The 15,972-nt window shown below is 36.4% G+C and overlaps 1 protein-coding gene across 2 annotated transcripts in view; it reads left to right on the top strand.

Annotated features, from left to right (window-relative positions):
* The window catches only part of LOC114054092 (tyrosine-protein kinase Yes), a 99,665-nt gene extending 96,243 nt beyond the window's left edge, over positions 1 to 3,422 (top strand). For both annotated transcript variants that reach the window (XM_027877207.1, XM_027877206.1), the window contains exon 12: positions 740 to 3,422. In XM_027877207.1, the coding sequence (XP_027733008.1) occupies positions 740 to 948 (209 nt within the window). In that variant the 3' untranslated portion in view covers positions 949 to 3,422. The remainder of the gene's footprint in view (positions 1 to 739) is intronic.
* Positions 3,423 to 15,972: the final 12,550 nt, after the last annotated feature.

Here is a 15,972-nt window from a genome sequence, read left to right on the forward strand (position 1 = left end):
TGTGATAGTTTCAAATTATTTTCATATACATTACTGTTTCTTTTCAAATTAACAGTTATATCCTGTGAAATAGACAGAGTGGTTTTGTTTTGTTTTTGTTTTTTTGATCATTTTGCCGATGAGGAAATTAAGGCTAAGCTTAATTGACTTGTCCAAAATCATGAAGTTCAGAAGTGGTAGAACCAGAAATATAAACTATCCTTGTGATTTCTATCCTAATGATCTCTACTCCACTGTCTCAAGTTTGGGGTATCAGTAAATGTTACAGTTATGACTTAACTGAAAAATATTAGTATTCTCAAAATATAAACCAAATTGTTGCTTATATTAAATTCATGATGACTTTTAGTAGTATTAAAAAATAAAATATGTCATAGCACAGGTTAACATGTTAATAAAATTCACTTTTTTGCCTTGGTACACTGAGATTTGCTCATTTAGGAGATGTTTTTGCCCATTTTTCACTTTTGTTGGATTTTTGGGGGGGGGGGCTAGGCAGTGGGGTTAAGTGACTTGCCCAGGGTTACACAGCTAGTAAATGTTATATGTCAAGGCCGGATTTGAACTCAGGTCCTCCTGAATCCAGGGCCGATGCTCTATCCACTGTGCCCACCTAGCTGCCCCTTGTTGAATTTTTAAAATTAGTCTTTCCCCCAAACAAATATACTTGACAACACACTCCATCCCATCCCCCCACCTTAATCCTATTATTTGCTGCTTTAAATTTTTTTTGTACTAGGGATGGTAAATCGTGAAGTCCTGGAACAGGTAGAACGGGGATATAGAATGCCTTGTCCTCAAGGCTGTCCAGAATCTCTCCACGAGCTGATGAACCTTTGTTGGAAGAAGGACCCTGATGAAAGACCAACATTTGAATATATTCAATCCTTCTTAGAAGACTACTTTACTGCTACAGAACCACAGTACCAGCCAGGTGACAATTTATAAGTCACAAGCCTACACTATATGCACAAATTTGCCAAAACGTAAAGAACCTGTGTAGAGTTCCTCACTTTTGTAAAGGAATCTAAAGAAGAAAACCTTCTCCACTCTGCATGCTTTTCATGGCAAACTGGAATTCCAGATATGGTTGCACAAAACCACTTTTCAAGTGTTAAACTCTAAAGAACCAATGATGCAATTTTCCAATTTATTTCAGGGTCCAAAGGAAGTCTAACTAAGATACTAATGACAGTATGAGTGTCAGCATGATAATGAATAGCAACAAGGCTACTATTTGTAAATCCCTTTCTTTCTTTATTTCCCCCCAAACTCAAAAATTTTGACATTAGGGGAAAACTACTTTGCAATTATGTATAAAACCTGGGAGAGAAACACTAATGCAAAATGACACTATAATATAATTTTAAACCAAGGAACTTTTTGGTGTGGGACCAAACACTTCCATTCCAGTTCTATAAAATTTCATTCATTCATAATTTAAGAAATTTTATCATTTTCGATATATAAACCGATATATAAAAAATTCAATATATAAAAAAATTGATTTCATTTTTCTTTTGTTTGAGATAATCCAGGTTTCAGAGAGAAGAAAAATTAATCTGAACAGTATATAACTTGATTAAATGTTAGGCATCCGGCAGTGGAATTGGAAAGCATAATGCACTGTTAATACTTATTTTAATGTAACTGGAAAATTAGCCTGAGAGATTTTTCTTTTTAATTATGTTTTGATTAGCTCAAATTAGAATAATGAGGTATCTAGGAAATGTGCTAATGTTTTATAAGGTTTATGATAGTAGAAGTTGACAATTTGTGACTTGAAACCATACCCTACAATCTGAGAGGAGAGTTACTAATCTTTAGTCGGTAAGAAGAAAAAAAAGGCCAATCTTTAGACAGTGCATTTTTTAAAAATTAATTTGGTACTGTGAGATGTAACTATGTACTCATGGTGATGAGTGCCACAAATGTAAAATGTCACTAGTTCAGGGATTTGAATGATTGCACTTTTGTTTTTCTTGAATATAACAGACAGAGGAAGATGTATCTAAGAGAAAAATGGGAAAAGAGGATTTGAAAAATTTATAGGTAGAGGGACAATGTTTAATGTTGACCTAATATAGTGACAACATGGCTTTTCTGGCATTCAAAACATCCCACACTGTAACTATTTTCTGTGATTTCAGAGATAGGTTATGTAATGAAGGTAATGAGAGTTTATCACTTTATTTTTTAAAATATAAATCCAACTTTGTGTTGTCCACTTCAAAGGAGTTAATATGGAAGTCTATATACCTTTATTTCCAACGATGCTATCATTGCCCGAGACATTTTTGGAACCCTTTGTTTGGAATTGCCTTCAAAATTTCTTTTCTTTTCAGTGTTCCCAGTGGTGACAGATCCTACTCATTTGTTAGATGGATTTGCTTTTTGGAAATAGTCCAGAGTTCAGAATTAAATATGGTGAATATGATAAATGATCAGGTGGGATAATAACTCTTTAAACCTTAAGTTTAAAAGAGGGAGAGATTTGACTGTAAATGAAGCTAATTTTCTTGTGTGACTTATAAGCTGGCGTTGAAGGTAATTCCATAAGAGGAGTTCCCCTTGCAATAAATGTAGTTTTCAAAGGAAACATCTTTGAAGGACATCATTTATGTTTTAAAAAAAAATAGCTTCTCTTTGTTCAGTCATACCATGCATTAAGCAATAACATCATGTCTTTACTGTTTGGGGGTGAAGTTTATAACTTTGTTACCTGAATAAATCATGAGAGTTTTAATTTATGCTATGGTATCTGCTGAAATTCAAGCCATTTTTTAAAAATGTGATGAAAACCTTAATGCAAATGGGCAATAGAATTCTGGTACTAAAAATTATGATTTTTCATGTTTACATTACCTATTTAGTATTGAATCCCTCTACCAAATGGATCTTTCTAAGAATAGTGCCATCATATTATTTTCCCTTATCTTCTATAAACCTGTGATATCAGATTTTTAAAGGGCTTTATGTAAACTATGAAATTGTAATTTTTCTAAGCATTTAAAAAGGGTAACACAATTATATGTTTATGTACTAATGTTAAAGAAAAAAAAAAGCCAGAAAATGATGCTGGGATTCATTAGGTTTTAACTGAATGGAACAGTTCCTTGTAATAACATTTGTATAGTAAAGAGTTAAACACTAACTTAATATGTATTCATTTTAAATGGTTATGTATTTTTAAACTTGTTGAGAAAATCAACTTTATACATTAAAGATTTTTTTTCCAACAACTTTTCATCTCCTAAATCTTAATGTGGAACTTACCCTAACCAAAAATGAAAGTTGGCAGAAAAAAAAAATCTCTAGCACAAACACTTTTTAAAACTGAATAATGGTAGCCTAAAACTTAATATTTTTATAAAATATTGTAATATTGACTTGTTTTGTGGATACACTTGAAAATAAAAGTTCTCCTTGAATGCATCTGTTGCTGTTCAAGTTCTCTTTCTAACAAAAATTTTATGTATAAAAGATTTTTTTTTGTTTTAAATAAAAGTTATTTTGAATTTATTTTATTTAAAACATTTTGCATTACTTGGAACTAAGGGACTCATTAGTTATTTCCTGATTTAATCTGGAACACTTTAAAAACCTGCTATTTCGCTCTCAGATGTATAGTCAACATAGTTAATTTTTCACGATTTAGCTCCACAGATATTCCCTTGCCACGAGTAATCACGTGTGTGTGTTTGTGTGTGTGTTATGATGTAGAACAAAGTGAGAAAAATAAAACATCTTTAAATCAGAAGATACATTACATTAGGGATTTAAATTAGTGCAAGATATGATATACAATAGCTACTTTCTATCCATGAGGAACTTCATAGTATATTCTGAAAGTAAAAAGTGTGTGTGCGTGTAAATAATAGAAATAATAAAAATTACATGAAGTTGTTTTAATATGAAGTTTCAGGTGACCAATTAAAATTATTTTGTTCTTTTTTAAACTTATAAGATAGTATTATCTTTTTGTTGTACCATATAAAGCCTTTTACTACTGAATAATTTAAGAAAAATGATGGGTTTTTTACAATGTTTATTGATGCATTTTTCTTTTTTTAATGTTCCTGTTCCTAATGACTGTCTTCCCCCTACTCCATTAGAACTTATATTTAAAACAAATAAGTAGAATTCAGAAAAACAAATCAGCACATTGGCCATGTATGTTTCATTCTGCAGCCATCCTTTATCACCTCTTTGTCAACAGGCATGTATCTTCATCAGTTCTCACAAGTCATGATTAAATGCTACAATGACCAGAGTTAGAAAAGTAACTTTAAAAACGTAATCACTGTTAATAAATGCTTTATCCATTTGGATTTAGCAAATGTCATCTTATTAGAATTACCTAGTTCCTATTTCTTACTATTTTTTCTTAATATTTTTCTCCAATTGTAACAAATTTTTTGATAGTCACTATACAAATGTCTCTCTGATTTCATTGATTTGAATAGTCCTCCAGTGATGTGGTTTGCAACTTTTACCCATAACATCATATAAATTTCAGTACAGGACATCACCCAACATACAGGGGGCCATTTTACATTCTCTCGACATTGTAAGGATATTAATGGAATGGACTATCCTTACTTTTGCCATGTAGCTAATCCATCTTTTTTTCTCTTCCCTCCCTTCATACATTTTTTATAACATTTTTTTCCCATGGTAACCATCACTTTTCCTTGTAATTCCTTAATTTGTATTGTGTTGCAAGCCTATTCATTCTCACATTGCACCTTTCAATAGCTCTTCAAGGGATTCTCAGTTTTGATTCTTCAGAGATTTCCAGTTTCCATGACTCACATAAACATTGGAAGAGAATAAGCATACAAAAAAAAAGAAAACGTGAGCCTTTGTTTTAGGAAAGAGCTTGGGGTCATAAAAAGAAATGGCAACTTCCTGATAGCAATCCAGACCCAATTCTTTGTCCATTTTCAGTTTTTAAAATGAATGAAAGAATGAATGGATATTTTCTATTGATAACATTTGTTTTGTATATATACATATATGCTGATAGATGAGCTTAATACATCGTCCATACAACTATGTATATCGTAATCTAGACCAGCATTTCCATGGTTGACAAATACAATGCTTTTTCAGTTATTTTAAAGAAAATATTTCATGCTATTACCAACAAAAGGCTTTTGGTATATGAGACAAGTCTTTGGTCTTTCTCATTCCTTACTCTTGAACCATATTTTCCAATATATTTCTCTGACTTTCCCTAGTTTCGGCTTTGTATCAGAGTTACCAACTATCAAAATACTTAGGTTGGTTTAATTTAGAGTGTCTTAATTATTCATAGAATTTCTTTTACCACTTCATCCTCTGCATCAGAGTTTTGGAACACAACCTGCAGTTATTTTCAATGGTTCTCTTTTTGCAAATAGTTCTCATGAGCACTGTAATTTGAGTTAATCAGATGTCCTATGAAATGATTTTTCTTGTTGCCTTTGGAGACATGATAAAACCAACTCCTTTATTTGCTTCTCCATTAAGTATTTAGAAGCTATCCTTCATTTAAGTGCAATGTTCTTCTGTCTTTTGGTTTTGTTTTTAGTGTGAGAATGTTAAGACTGATATAATTCTGTATTATGAGAGAGTCAAGACTGACAGAAGTTCAGTTGTTTGTCCACTCAGTGGACAAGAATCTCACATTTAGGTTACCAACACCTAACAGTCTAAAATAGCTAGATTCTTAACATCCCTTGCCTTCCTTTGGGTTATTTTGTATTCTTTGCTTAATGATTGAATAAGAACATATTGTTGTTGAGAAATGAATTTATAATTTTCATATTAATATGATATATGTAATGAATATACTAATAATTTAGTTTTCTCAAGAGCTACCTTTTCCAGCTTGTGAGTCAGACTCACAATGCAGCTTGAACTGATCAGTTAAACCTTGACAAGGCTCAAAATCACTGGTGTCCTTGTGCCTGCATACCTGCAGTAAAGTAAATCAAAGATTGTAGAACCTATTCCCGTCACAGAACTCTGGTTTTGTACTTTAGGGGAGGTGATCACAACCTCCAAAGACTTGACTTCTCAGAATTGTATTGTGGGACTTGTAGGTTTCTTATGGGAAACCAGTAAATGATTGATTGTAATCCACCTTTCCTAGCTGTGATTTAAGTATATAGCCTGTGCGTTTACTTCAGCAAAGGGAACATTCCTCACTCTGAAATTGATTAATTAAACTACTTGATCATTGGCACTCCTGTCTCTAGGCCTGCTTTGTGTGGGTCTGAGCATTCTCAGGTTAGAGACTGGCTCAGGAAAAATCCTGTTAGCACTGTATACTATGTGCTTAAGCCCTAGGATTACAAATGGAAAAGTAAGACAGTTCCCTGCTCTCAAGGAACTCACATTACATTAGGGAGAAACACCACTTAGAGCTTTAAACCAAGATGGAAAAGCCCAGTGGTCTTTAATGTCATTTCTACTAATAAAACTATGTCCATTTCGGATGCTGAATGAACCATTTGACTTTGGTGTAACTTTGGTGTAAAACTTTGGTATAGAAAGTTTTCTTTCCTAGATCTCCAGTAGTTGTTGTGACTGCTAAAGTTGGAGAACCAGTTGCCAAGTCACATCTCTAATCAGGGTTGATTCTTACAATGATGGTTGTTGGAGCTGGGCTGGAAGTAAAGTATGTGGTCTGTAGGGTGATGCTATTCTTGGGGTTCCTAGGCTGAATCCTGGGATTATTTCCATCTGGCCTGAGAGGAGTTGCTATAACCAAAGAATTCGTTACCTTGTGTCTAGCTTATTGGTGAGGAATTTATCCACACTTAGCTGAACTGGTCCTCAGGAAGAAGTCTATTGCCAAGACTGTAATGATGTTCATTACACTTAAAATGTTATCCATTTATGCTTTGAAAATACTGAAGAAAACATTGAACAATATAAAATCCAACTAAAAAGTGGCAAAGATAAATGTAAGTATTTTCAAAAACATCCAAAAAGTTCTTTATGTTTTCTCCTGGTTTGTTCATAATTTAAAATTATTTTTATCAGTCACCAAACATTGTTAAGGGCCTACCATGTATGAAACACTGTTAGGCTCTTGCTACATAAAGACAAAAATGAAACAGGCTCCATCCTTCAGGACCTTAACCTTTGTTTTATACTGGGAAGTATTACAACACATACACGTAAGTTAAAATACAAGTTAATTTGAGGAAGGAGAGCATTTTCAAATGAGAAAATAGGCAAAGCACTTTGCAAACTCTAAAAACTGGAAAGAGTGATGGCCAAGGAAGGTTTTACAAAGGAAGTGGAATCCTAAGCTGAGCCTTATTTTTCATTCTTTTATATAGTTGAAAAAGCTAAGGCTCAGGGAAGTTAATGTGGGTTCTCCAGATCCACATTGTTCTTCATATTCCAAGACTAGTGCTCTTTGAATTACCCAGCGTGCTACCTTTATATAATCCAAAGTTCACGTGAAAATCTAAAATATATTCATACCAGTTTAATCCTAAATTTATAAAGAATAGCTCATTCTAATCTAGTAATTATTATCAGCTCATAAGTATTAATATCAATAATGACCTCAATGAACAAATATCTGATGATAATCTAAGAACAATTTTCATTCAGACTAGAACTTTGAGACAGATGATTGTAAACTGCATTTTCCCTCCCTTCCCTCTACTTTTGTAAGCACAACTAATGTAGGCACTGTTTGTAATAAATTGCATTACAGTAGTAGCTGTATTAGTAAAGGGGCAATCAACTTAGGTAGAGTGGGTCAAGTAATGTGATATAATTACATTCAACATTCCAGTTAATAGAGTTACATTCTATAAATGACAACTTTTATCCAGTGGTATCAGTAAAATACAAAAAAACCTTAGGATTCATAGGATCTAAGATCTAGAGCTGGAAGGGACCTTAGTTATCATTAGTCTACTCCAATTAAAGACAAAGAAACTGAGGCCAGAGAAATGAAGTGATTTGCCCAAAGTCACAGATAGAAAACATGAGTTTGAACCAACTTCCTCAGCTTCCATATCCAGTACTCAGGGTTCCAAATATTTACAGTGCACGTGCTCTCTTCTTCTGAAATTCATAGAATTTCAGAGTTGAAAGACATCTTGCTTTATTATCAAATTATATTAAAATATGCCAAAATACAAAAAGAAATAACTGCTTAGAAACCAGGAGAACACTGTACACAGTAACAGCAACATATTGCGCGATGATCAACTATGATAGGCTTGGCTCTTCTCAACAGTACAGTGATCCAAGACAATTCCAAAAGACTCATGATGGAAAATGCTGTCCTCACCCGGAGAAAGAACTATGGAGTCAGAAGTCAGATCGAAGCATATTATTTTCACTTCTTTTTGTTTTTTTGTTTTTTCTTTCTCATGGTTTTTCCCTTTTGTTCTGATTCTTCTTTAACAACATGACTAATATGAAAATATGTTTAACATGATTGTACATGTATGACCTTGGAAAATTTATTGCAATTCAAAAAAATTGCTTCAGCTGGAAGAAAGACACTTGCTACAATAATAACTACCATAGCTTTACTCAGTTTTGAAACCCATTGCTGTTGTTAAAATCATTTTGTTTATATGCTTAAAGTTATCACTTAACTAGATTAGAAGCTTTTTACTTCCTCTCAATTTCATCCTACCATTTTTTCCCTTCAGAAGTCTCAAGTATGAATGGAATCTTCCCAGATCTCATTTTGTATGATCTCTACAACCTGTTGCCTTCAAATAACAAGGCTATCCTCCTCTTTTATAAGTCCTTTGAGGCCAGTGACTTACTTTTTACCTTTCTTTATCCAGTGCCTACCACAATTTCTCACACCCAATACAAAATGTTTTTTAAATAGTTTATCTGGCTTCCTTCAAGAAGTGGCTCAACTACAGATCAAAGCATACTATTTGCTATTTTTTTCTTCTGTTTTGTTTTCTCTTTCTTGTGGTTCCTCCTATTGGTTCTAATTCTTCCTTACAACATCAGTAATGTGAAAATATGTTTAATAGGAATGTGTATGTATAGCCTATGTCAGATTGCATGCTATCTAGGGGAAGAAGGTGGGGAGGGAAGGGGAGAAAAATGTAAAACTCAAAAGCTTATGGAGGTGATTGTTGATAATTCAAAATAAATTAATTTAAAAAAAAAAAGAAGTGGCTCAACTAGAAAAAATAAGAAGATTCATTTGGAAGAACAAAAGGTCCAGAATATCAAGGGAACTGATGAAAAGAAATGCTAGGGAAGATGGCCAACCATTCCAGATCTTAATTTTTTTTTTTAAATCAGCAATCATCAGAACTACTTGGGGGCAGCTAAGTGGCACAGTGGACAGAGTACCGGCACTGGAGTCAGGAGGACCCGAGTTCAAATGTGGCCTCAGACACTTGACACTATCTTTGTGACCCTGGGCCAGTCACTTAACCCCATTGCCTAGCAAAACAAAAACAAACAAAAAGGAAGAAAAACTACTTGGTACTGGCTAAGAAATGGAGTTGTGGATCAGTAGAATAGGTTAGGTATGCAAGACATAACAGTCAATGACTATAGTAATCTGCTGTTTGATAAGCCCAAAGACCTCAGCTTTTGGGATAAGAACTCAGTATTTGACAAAAATTGCTGGGAAAACTGGAAAATAGTATGGCAGAAACTAGTCACAGACCAACATCTTAACACCGTATACCAAAATAAAGTCAAAATGGGTACATGATAAGCAAACTGGGAGAGCAAGGAATAGTTTACCTGTCAGATTTATAGAGAACAGAAGAATTTGTGACCAAACAGGAGATAGAGAACATTATGAAATGCATAATGGATCATTTTGATTACATTAAATTGAAAAGTTTTTGCACAAACAAAGCCAATGCAACCAAAATTAGAAGGAAAGTAGAAAATTTGGAAAGAATCTTTACAACCAGTCTCTTTGATAAGGGCCTCATTTCTAAAATATATAGAGAACTAAGTCAAATTTATAAAAATACAAATCATTCCCCAATTGATAAATGGTCAAAGGATATGAACAGTCAGTTCTCAGATGAAGAAATTAAAGTCATCTATAGTTATTTGAAAAAATGCTCTAAATCACTATTGTTCAGAGAAATGCAAATCAAAACCACTCTGAAGTACCACATCACACTTATCAGATTGGTCAACACAACAGGAAAATGATAAATGTTGGAGAAGATGTGGGAAAATTGGAACACTAATGCATTGTGGGTGGAGTTGTGAAATGATCCAACCATTTTGGAAAGCACTTTGGAACTATGCTCAAAGGGATATAAAAATGTGCATATCCTTTGACCTAGCAATAGCACTTCTAGGGCTGTATCCCAAAGAGATCATACAAATGGGAAAAGGACCCACATGTACAAAAATATTTATAGCAGTTCTTTTTGTGGTGGCAAAGAGTTGGAAATTGAGGGAATGCCCATCAATTGGGGAATGGCTGAGCAAAATATGAATGTAGTAGAATACTATTGTGCTATAAGAAGTGATTAGCAGGCAGACTTCAGAAAAACCTCGAAAGACTTGCATGGACTGATGCTGAGTGAAGTGAGCAGAACCAAGAGAACATTGTACACAGTTACAGCCATGTTGTTCGATGACTAACTTCAATAGACTTAGCTCTTCTCAGCAATGCAAAGATCGAAAACATCTCCAAGTCTCATGATGGAAAATGCTACCCACATCCAGACAAAGAACTGTGGAGTAGGAATGCAGATAGAAGCATACTATTTGCTCTTTTTTTCTTCTGTTTTGTTTTGTTTCTACTTTTTCATGATTTCTCCTTTTGGTTCTAATTCTTTCAACATGACTAATGTGAAAATACGTTTAGGAATGTATATGTATAGCCTATATCAGATTGCACACTGTCTTGGGGAGGAGGGAAGAAAGGGTGGGGAAGAAAATTCAAAACTCAAAAATCTTATGGAAGTGAATGTTGAAAACTAAAAAGAAATTATTAAAAAAAAACAGTGGCTCAAATCCCACCTCCATAGTAGCCCTTTCACACACCCCCCCACCAACCCCCAACAGTAAATTCCTTCCTCTTCCAAATTACCTATATCCATTCTGTATCTATCTTGTATGTATCCAATTATTTATATATTGTTTCCCCTATTTGACTATACTCTGAGGGTGATAAGATTTTTCACATAACAAATTGCCTTATGTAAGTATGTTTATACTATATTAAGTTATTTCTGTTTTTCCTATGATTTCATAAACTAATCTTTAGAGCCCTAGAAATGGAATTAGGTCTTTTTAATAGCTCAGACTACCTTATCAAATCTTCTTCTCAAAAACCTCCTGCTACATTTTTATCACCTTCAGCCATCATTTCAGTGCTCCCAAGTCATGTAGATTTTCTGTTGTAAAACTGCCTAATAGAGTGCTAGGTACACAATTGGCATTTAACATAGCAGGTTGACAGATCAATTCTGTTTTGAGGGGTTAAGTCTGAAGCCATGAGCTATGAGCTCCCTCATCTCTTCTGTTTTACACGTCAAAATCCTATCAGTCCACCAACCATTCAACCAACCCTATACCATTCTTCAATCTGGAATGCAGATGTGGCTCTTCTTGCCAAGGCCAAACCCTTTAATTGGGCCTTTGAGTTCCTCTCCTCTCTCCTTTAGGAGCTCACCTCCTCTGTCATCTCTAATTTGCAGTCTTTCTACCAGCTCCTTCCCTTCTGCCATCAAATAATTTCAAGTCTCATTCTTAAAACACCTTCACTTCACCCCTGCTATCTGCTCCAGCACCTCTTCTTTTCACTGCCAACCTTCTTACCTCCACTTTCTCATCTCTCATTCACTCTTCAAATAATGATCTCTTCATTGTTAAAGCTGATGACCTTTTTTCAGTCTTCATCCTGAATTCTCTTTTGACCATGTCTTCATCCTGAATATTCTCTCCTGGCTCAACTTTTGTGACAGTCCTCTCTCCTGGTTCCCTTCCTTTCTGACTGACCACTCCTGTATCTTACACATCTTTTCTAGTTACAAACCATGAGTCTCAGTCTCTCAGGGCTCTGTCCTTGGCTCTTTTCTTTCCATTAACCCTCCCTCCATGGTTACATCAGTTTTCATGGGTTCAGATATCACCTCAATGCACATGACTCCTGGATCATATAACTAGCCCCAATTTCTCTCCTGACTTAAGTCATATACCAACATGGTTAATTCCTCTTGGATTTTTCAAAGGCATCTCAAATTCTATGCATCCAAAATAATCCATCTGCCCCCCACACTAGCCTGTCCTCCAAATTTCTCTATTTCTGTTGAGCATATTTTGATCTTTTTAAGTTCCCCGTATTTTTTTTTGTTTGTTTTTTGGTTTTTGGTGAGGCAATTGGGGTTGTGACTTGCCCAGGGTCACACAGCTAGTAAGTGTATCTGGTCTGAGACCAGATTTGAACTCGGGTCCTCCTGACTCCAGGGCCAGTGCTCTATCCACTGTGCCACCTAGCTGCCCCAGTTCCCCATGTTTTCAACCTTAGAGTCATCCTTGATTCCATTCTCCCTCACATGCCATATGTAATATGTTGCCTCATCATCAATTCTTTCTTCTCAATATTTCTATTTTTTCTTTTTTTTATTAGTAAACTCATTATTTATTCCATTTCCAGGTAGGTGAACTGAAAACAATGTCACCAAAACCTTAATAAGCAAGACATAAGAACACATTTGTATAGCAGCTGATGGATTTATTTGATAAATGCAAAGACACAAACTTTAGGGGAAGGGATTCCTTGACAAGAACTGCCAAGAAGACTAGAAAATAGTTTGATAGAAAATAGGTTTTATAGCACCATCTTATGCCTTATTTGAAAATATATTATCTAAATATTTAAAGAATTCATACTATTAAAATATTAGATGAGAATAAAAGGTTATATGTTCCACAGTAGAGCATAATTGGTAAGAAATGCAATGTGGTATATTTGACAGAGCATTTGGAGTCAAAAGAGCTGGGTTCAGTCCCAGCACGGGTTGTGTTGAGGTTTAGGAGAGCTGGGACCCCAAAATCACAACACGTGGGTCCTGCCCAAATGAATTTGACCCAAGCCTTCTTTCAGCCAAAGACAAGATTTATTAGAACATCGATTGGGGGTGGATGAGATTTAAAGAATTCTCCATAATGACCAGACTCTTAAGGAATCTAAACATTTGTATCGCCAATCCAAGCGGGCCAGATTTTAAGAATCCAAGCAGTGGCTAGATTTTAAGAATCTCAGCATTTGGCTAGATTTTAAGAATCTGAGCCTCTTTTTTTTTTTTTCAATTCACAATAAATTTATTTTACCTCTTGAATCTATCCCCTTCTCATCATGGCCACCACCCTAGTTTTCTCTATTATTCTCTTTCACCTACACATTACAATAGCCTTCTGATTGGTATCCTTGCTTCAACTAACACCACCCCCACCCCAATACATCCTCCACACCATTATGAATGTAATCTTCCTAAATACATGGTGTAACCATGTCACTATGCTAATCAAGAATTTGCAGTGGCTTCTTACATTTTCTAGGATAAGATACAAACTCCTCAGCCTTGGCATTCAAAGCCCTTTACAGTGTAGCTCCAGCAAAACTTTTAAGACAACATTTTTTCTTTTCACACTCTTTCCATTCTGTGCCGGCCGCGCCGTGCACTCTCCTCCTATAAGGAGCAGGCTGCCAGAGTCATACTACTTACCAGTCTTCGGAGCCTACCCGGATAAACACACAGAGACGAGCCTACCAGGAGGTGCCAATACCCAAGCTTTATTCAGAGGCCATCACAGCAAGGCTAAGTACCTTAAGTACCTACTTAGCCCCTCCTCCTCAGCCCGCCTACTAGTCAATGATAGTAGGGTCAGATACCGGAAGGGGATGTCTGAGTTTAGCGCACCAAGGGAGAGGAAGTGACGCAGGAGGCTAGGACCGGATACAGGAAGGAGGCGTCTGGGATTAGTGCATAGACAAAGAGAGAGCACGTGACCTAGGAAGTCAGGCCCAGATACCGGGAGGAGGCGTCTGGGGTCAGTGCTACACAAAAGGAAGGTACGTGACCCAGGAAGTCAGGAAGGACACAGGAAGGAGGCGTCTGGGGTTGATGTTGCATTTAGGGAGGGGACTAAGCAAAGGGAACTCGTCCTCTGCCGTCCCACTCCCACGTGGCACAGCCCCCTGCCTCAGGAGCACGTGCTCCGGCTACTTCCTTGTATCCTGTTCCTTCCCCAGCTTATAGCAGCTCACATAGCACTGCCTGCTGCCTCAGGAGCATGAGCTCCGGTTACTTCTCCGTATCCAGCCCATCCCAGTTCACCACAACTCCGCCTAGCACAGCCCCTGCCTCAGGAGCGTGAGCTCTGGTTACTTCCTAATACCCAGTTCCTACCCCATCTTGCCACAATCCCACCCCCACTTGGCAGTAGCCAACATCAGAGAGTCCCTCACACCATTCCAACTAAACTGGCCCATACCGAGCATTCTGTCACCCACTTCCTTACCTTTGAAAAAGCTCTGGGGCTCTGGATTTTGGCTATGACATTCCTGAGTCTTTTCCTGTTGGGGTTTCTTTCATCAAAGGATCAGTGGTTTCCCTCTTCACTTTGCCTTCTGGTTCTAATAGATATGGGTAATTTTCATTTGCAATTTATTGAAAGATAGTGTGCAGGCTTTTGTTTTTCTAATCATGGTTTTCAGGGAGTTGTAATTCTTAAATTATCTACCCTTGATATGTTTTCTAGTCAGTGTTTGTGTTTTTTTTTTTTTTTTTAAATCTCAGATAGCTTACATTTTCTTCTATTTTTCAATCCTTTGGCTTTGGTCCAGTATTTCATGCTGTCTCATGGAGTCATTGATTTCTGTTTGGTATGTTTCAGTTTATATGAAGTCCATTAGCAAGTTTATCACTTTCAATTCTAAGCTACTTATTCTCTTTAGTTTCTGAATTGGGGCTTTATGCCAGGACCAGGTTCCTCACTAGGCTTTACTTTTGGGTGATGTGGTTAGCATTGTTTGGTCTTGCTCTGGATACCCTGAGTTTCTGAGTTGACTTCTACTTCCCAGGGATTGACTTCTCATGATCTTTGAAATTCAGAGTGCTGGATCTTTTAGGGCCTTCTTTGGTGTCTCACAAGAGTTCCTGGGTACCTGAGCTGTCCCACTCTAAGCATTACACTGGTCACCACTGATCTCCTATGGCTTCCAAAATCCATTTTCCCACCCCAAGGTTGTCTCATAGTGGTTCTCTACCCTGCTACCTCCTAACACAGAGGCTTGCGGGCTTCATAGAGATTTTGTTACATTAGGAAGCTAAGGGCTTGGTTGCTTGCACTGGCTCTGGTTTTGCTGTTAGACCTCTTTCCTATTGCCCATAGAGTTCTGACTGACTCTTGGTGCAGTTCTGGGGCAAAAGGAGTCACTTACTGTAGTATCTCATGGGATTTCTTGCTTATTATTTGGTTTAGTGTGAACTTAAGGTTTTGATGAATTAGTGTGAATTTAAGGTCAATGTGATGAGGTTTAGGGGTGCTGGGACCCCAAAATCATGATATGCAGGTCCTGCCGGAAAGAATTCAACCCAAGCCTACTTTCAGCCAAAAACAAGGTTTATTAAAGATCCACCATATTGGGCAGACTCTTAAGGAGTCTGAACATTAGTGAGCTAGTGGCTAGATTATAAAAATCTGAGCAGTGACTAGATTATAAGAATCTAAGCATCTTAATAGAGACAAGATGGACCTTATATACAAAAAGACTGTGGGAGGGATCTAGGAGTGACCAAGTAGTTTGAAGTGACTGGTGAAGGGGTCTGGATGGGAGTGGCCAGTAAACTGGGGTGAACAGAACTCCTGGGACCTGGATAATGGAGCCTAGCTAGGATTAAGTGTGGAAAATGGCAGGGGACCATAGGGAGGACTAGGCTAGGTTTAGGGTAACAGAGAATTGGGAGATTGGGTGTAGCCACAATG

The sequence above is a fragment of the Vombatus ursinus genome, unplaced genomic scaffold (genome assembly GCF_900497805.2).
Source record: "Vombatus ursinus unplaced genomic scaffold, bare-nosed wombat genome assembly UNPS02014812.1, whole genome shotgun sequence".
Taxonomy (NCBI): Eukaryota; Metazoa; Chordata; class Mammalia; order Diprotodontia; family Vombatidae; genus Vombatus; species Vombatus ursinus.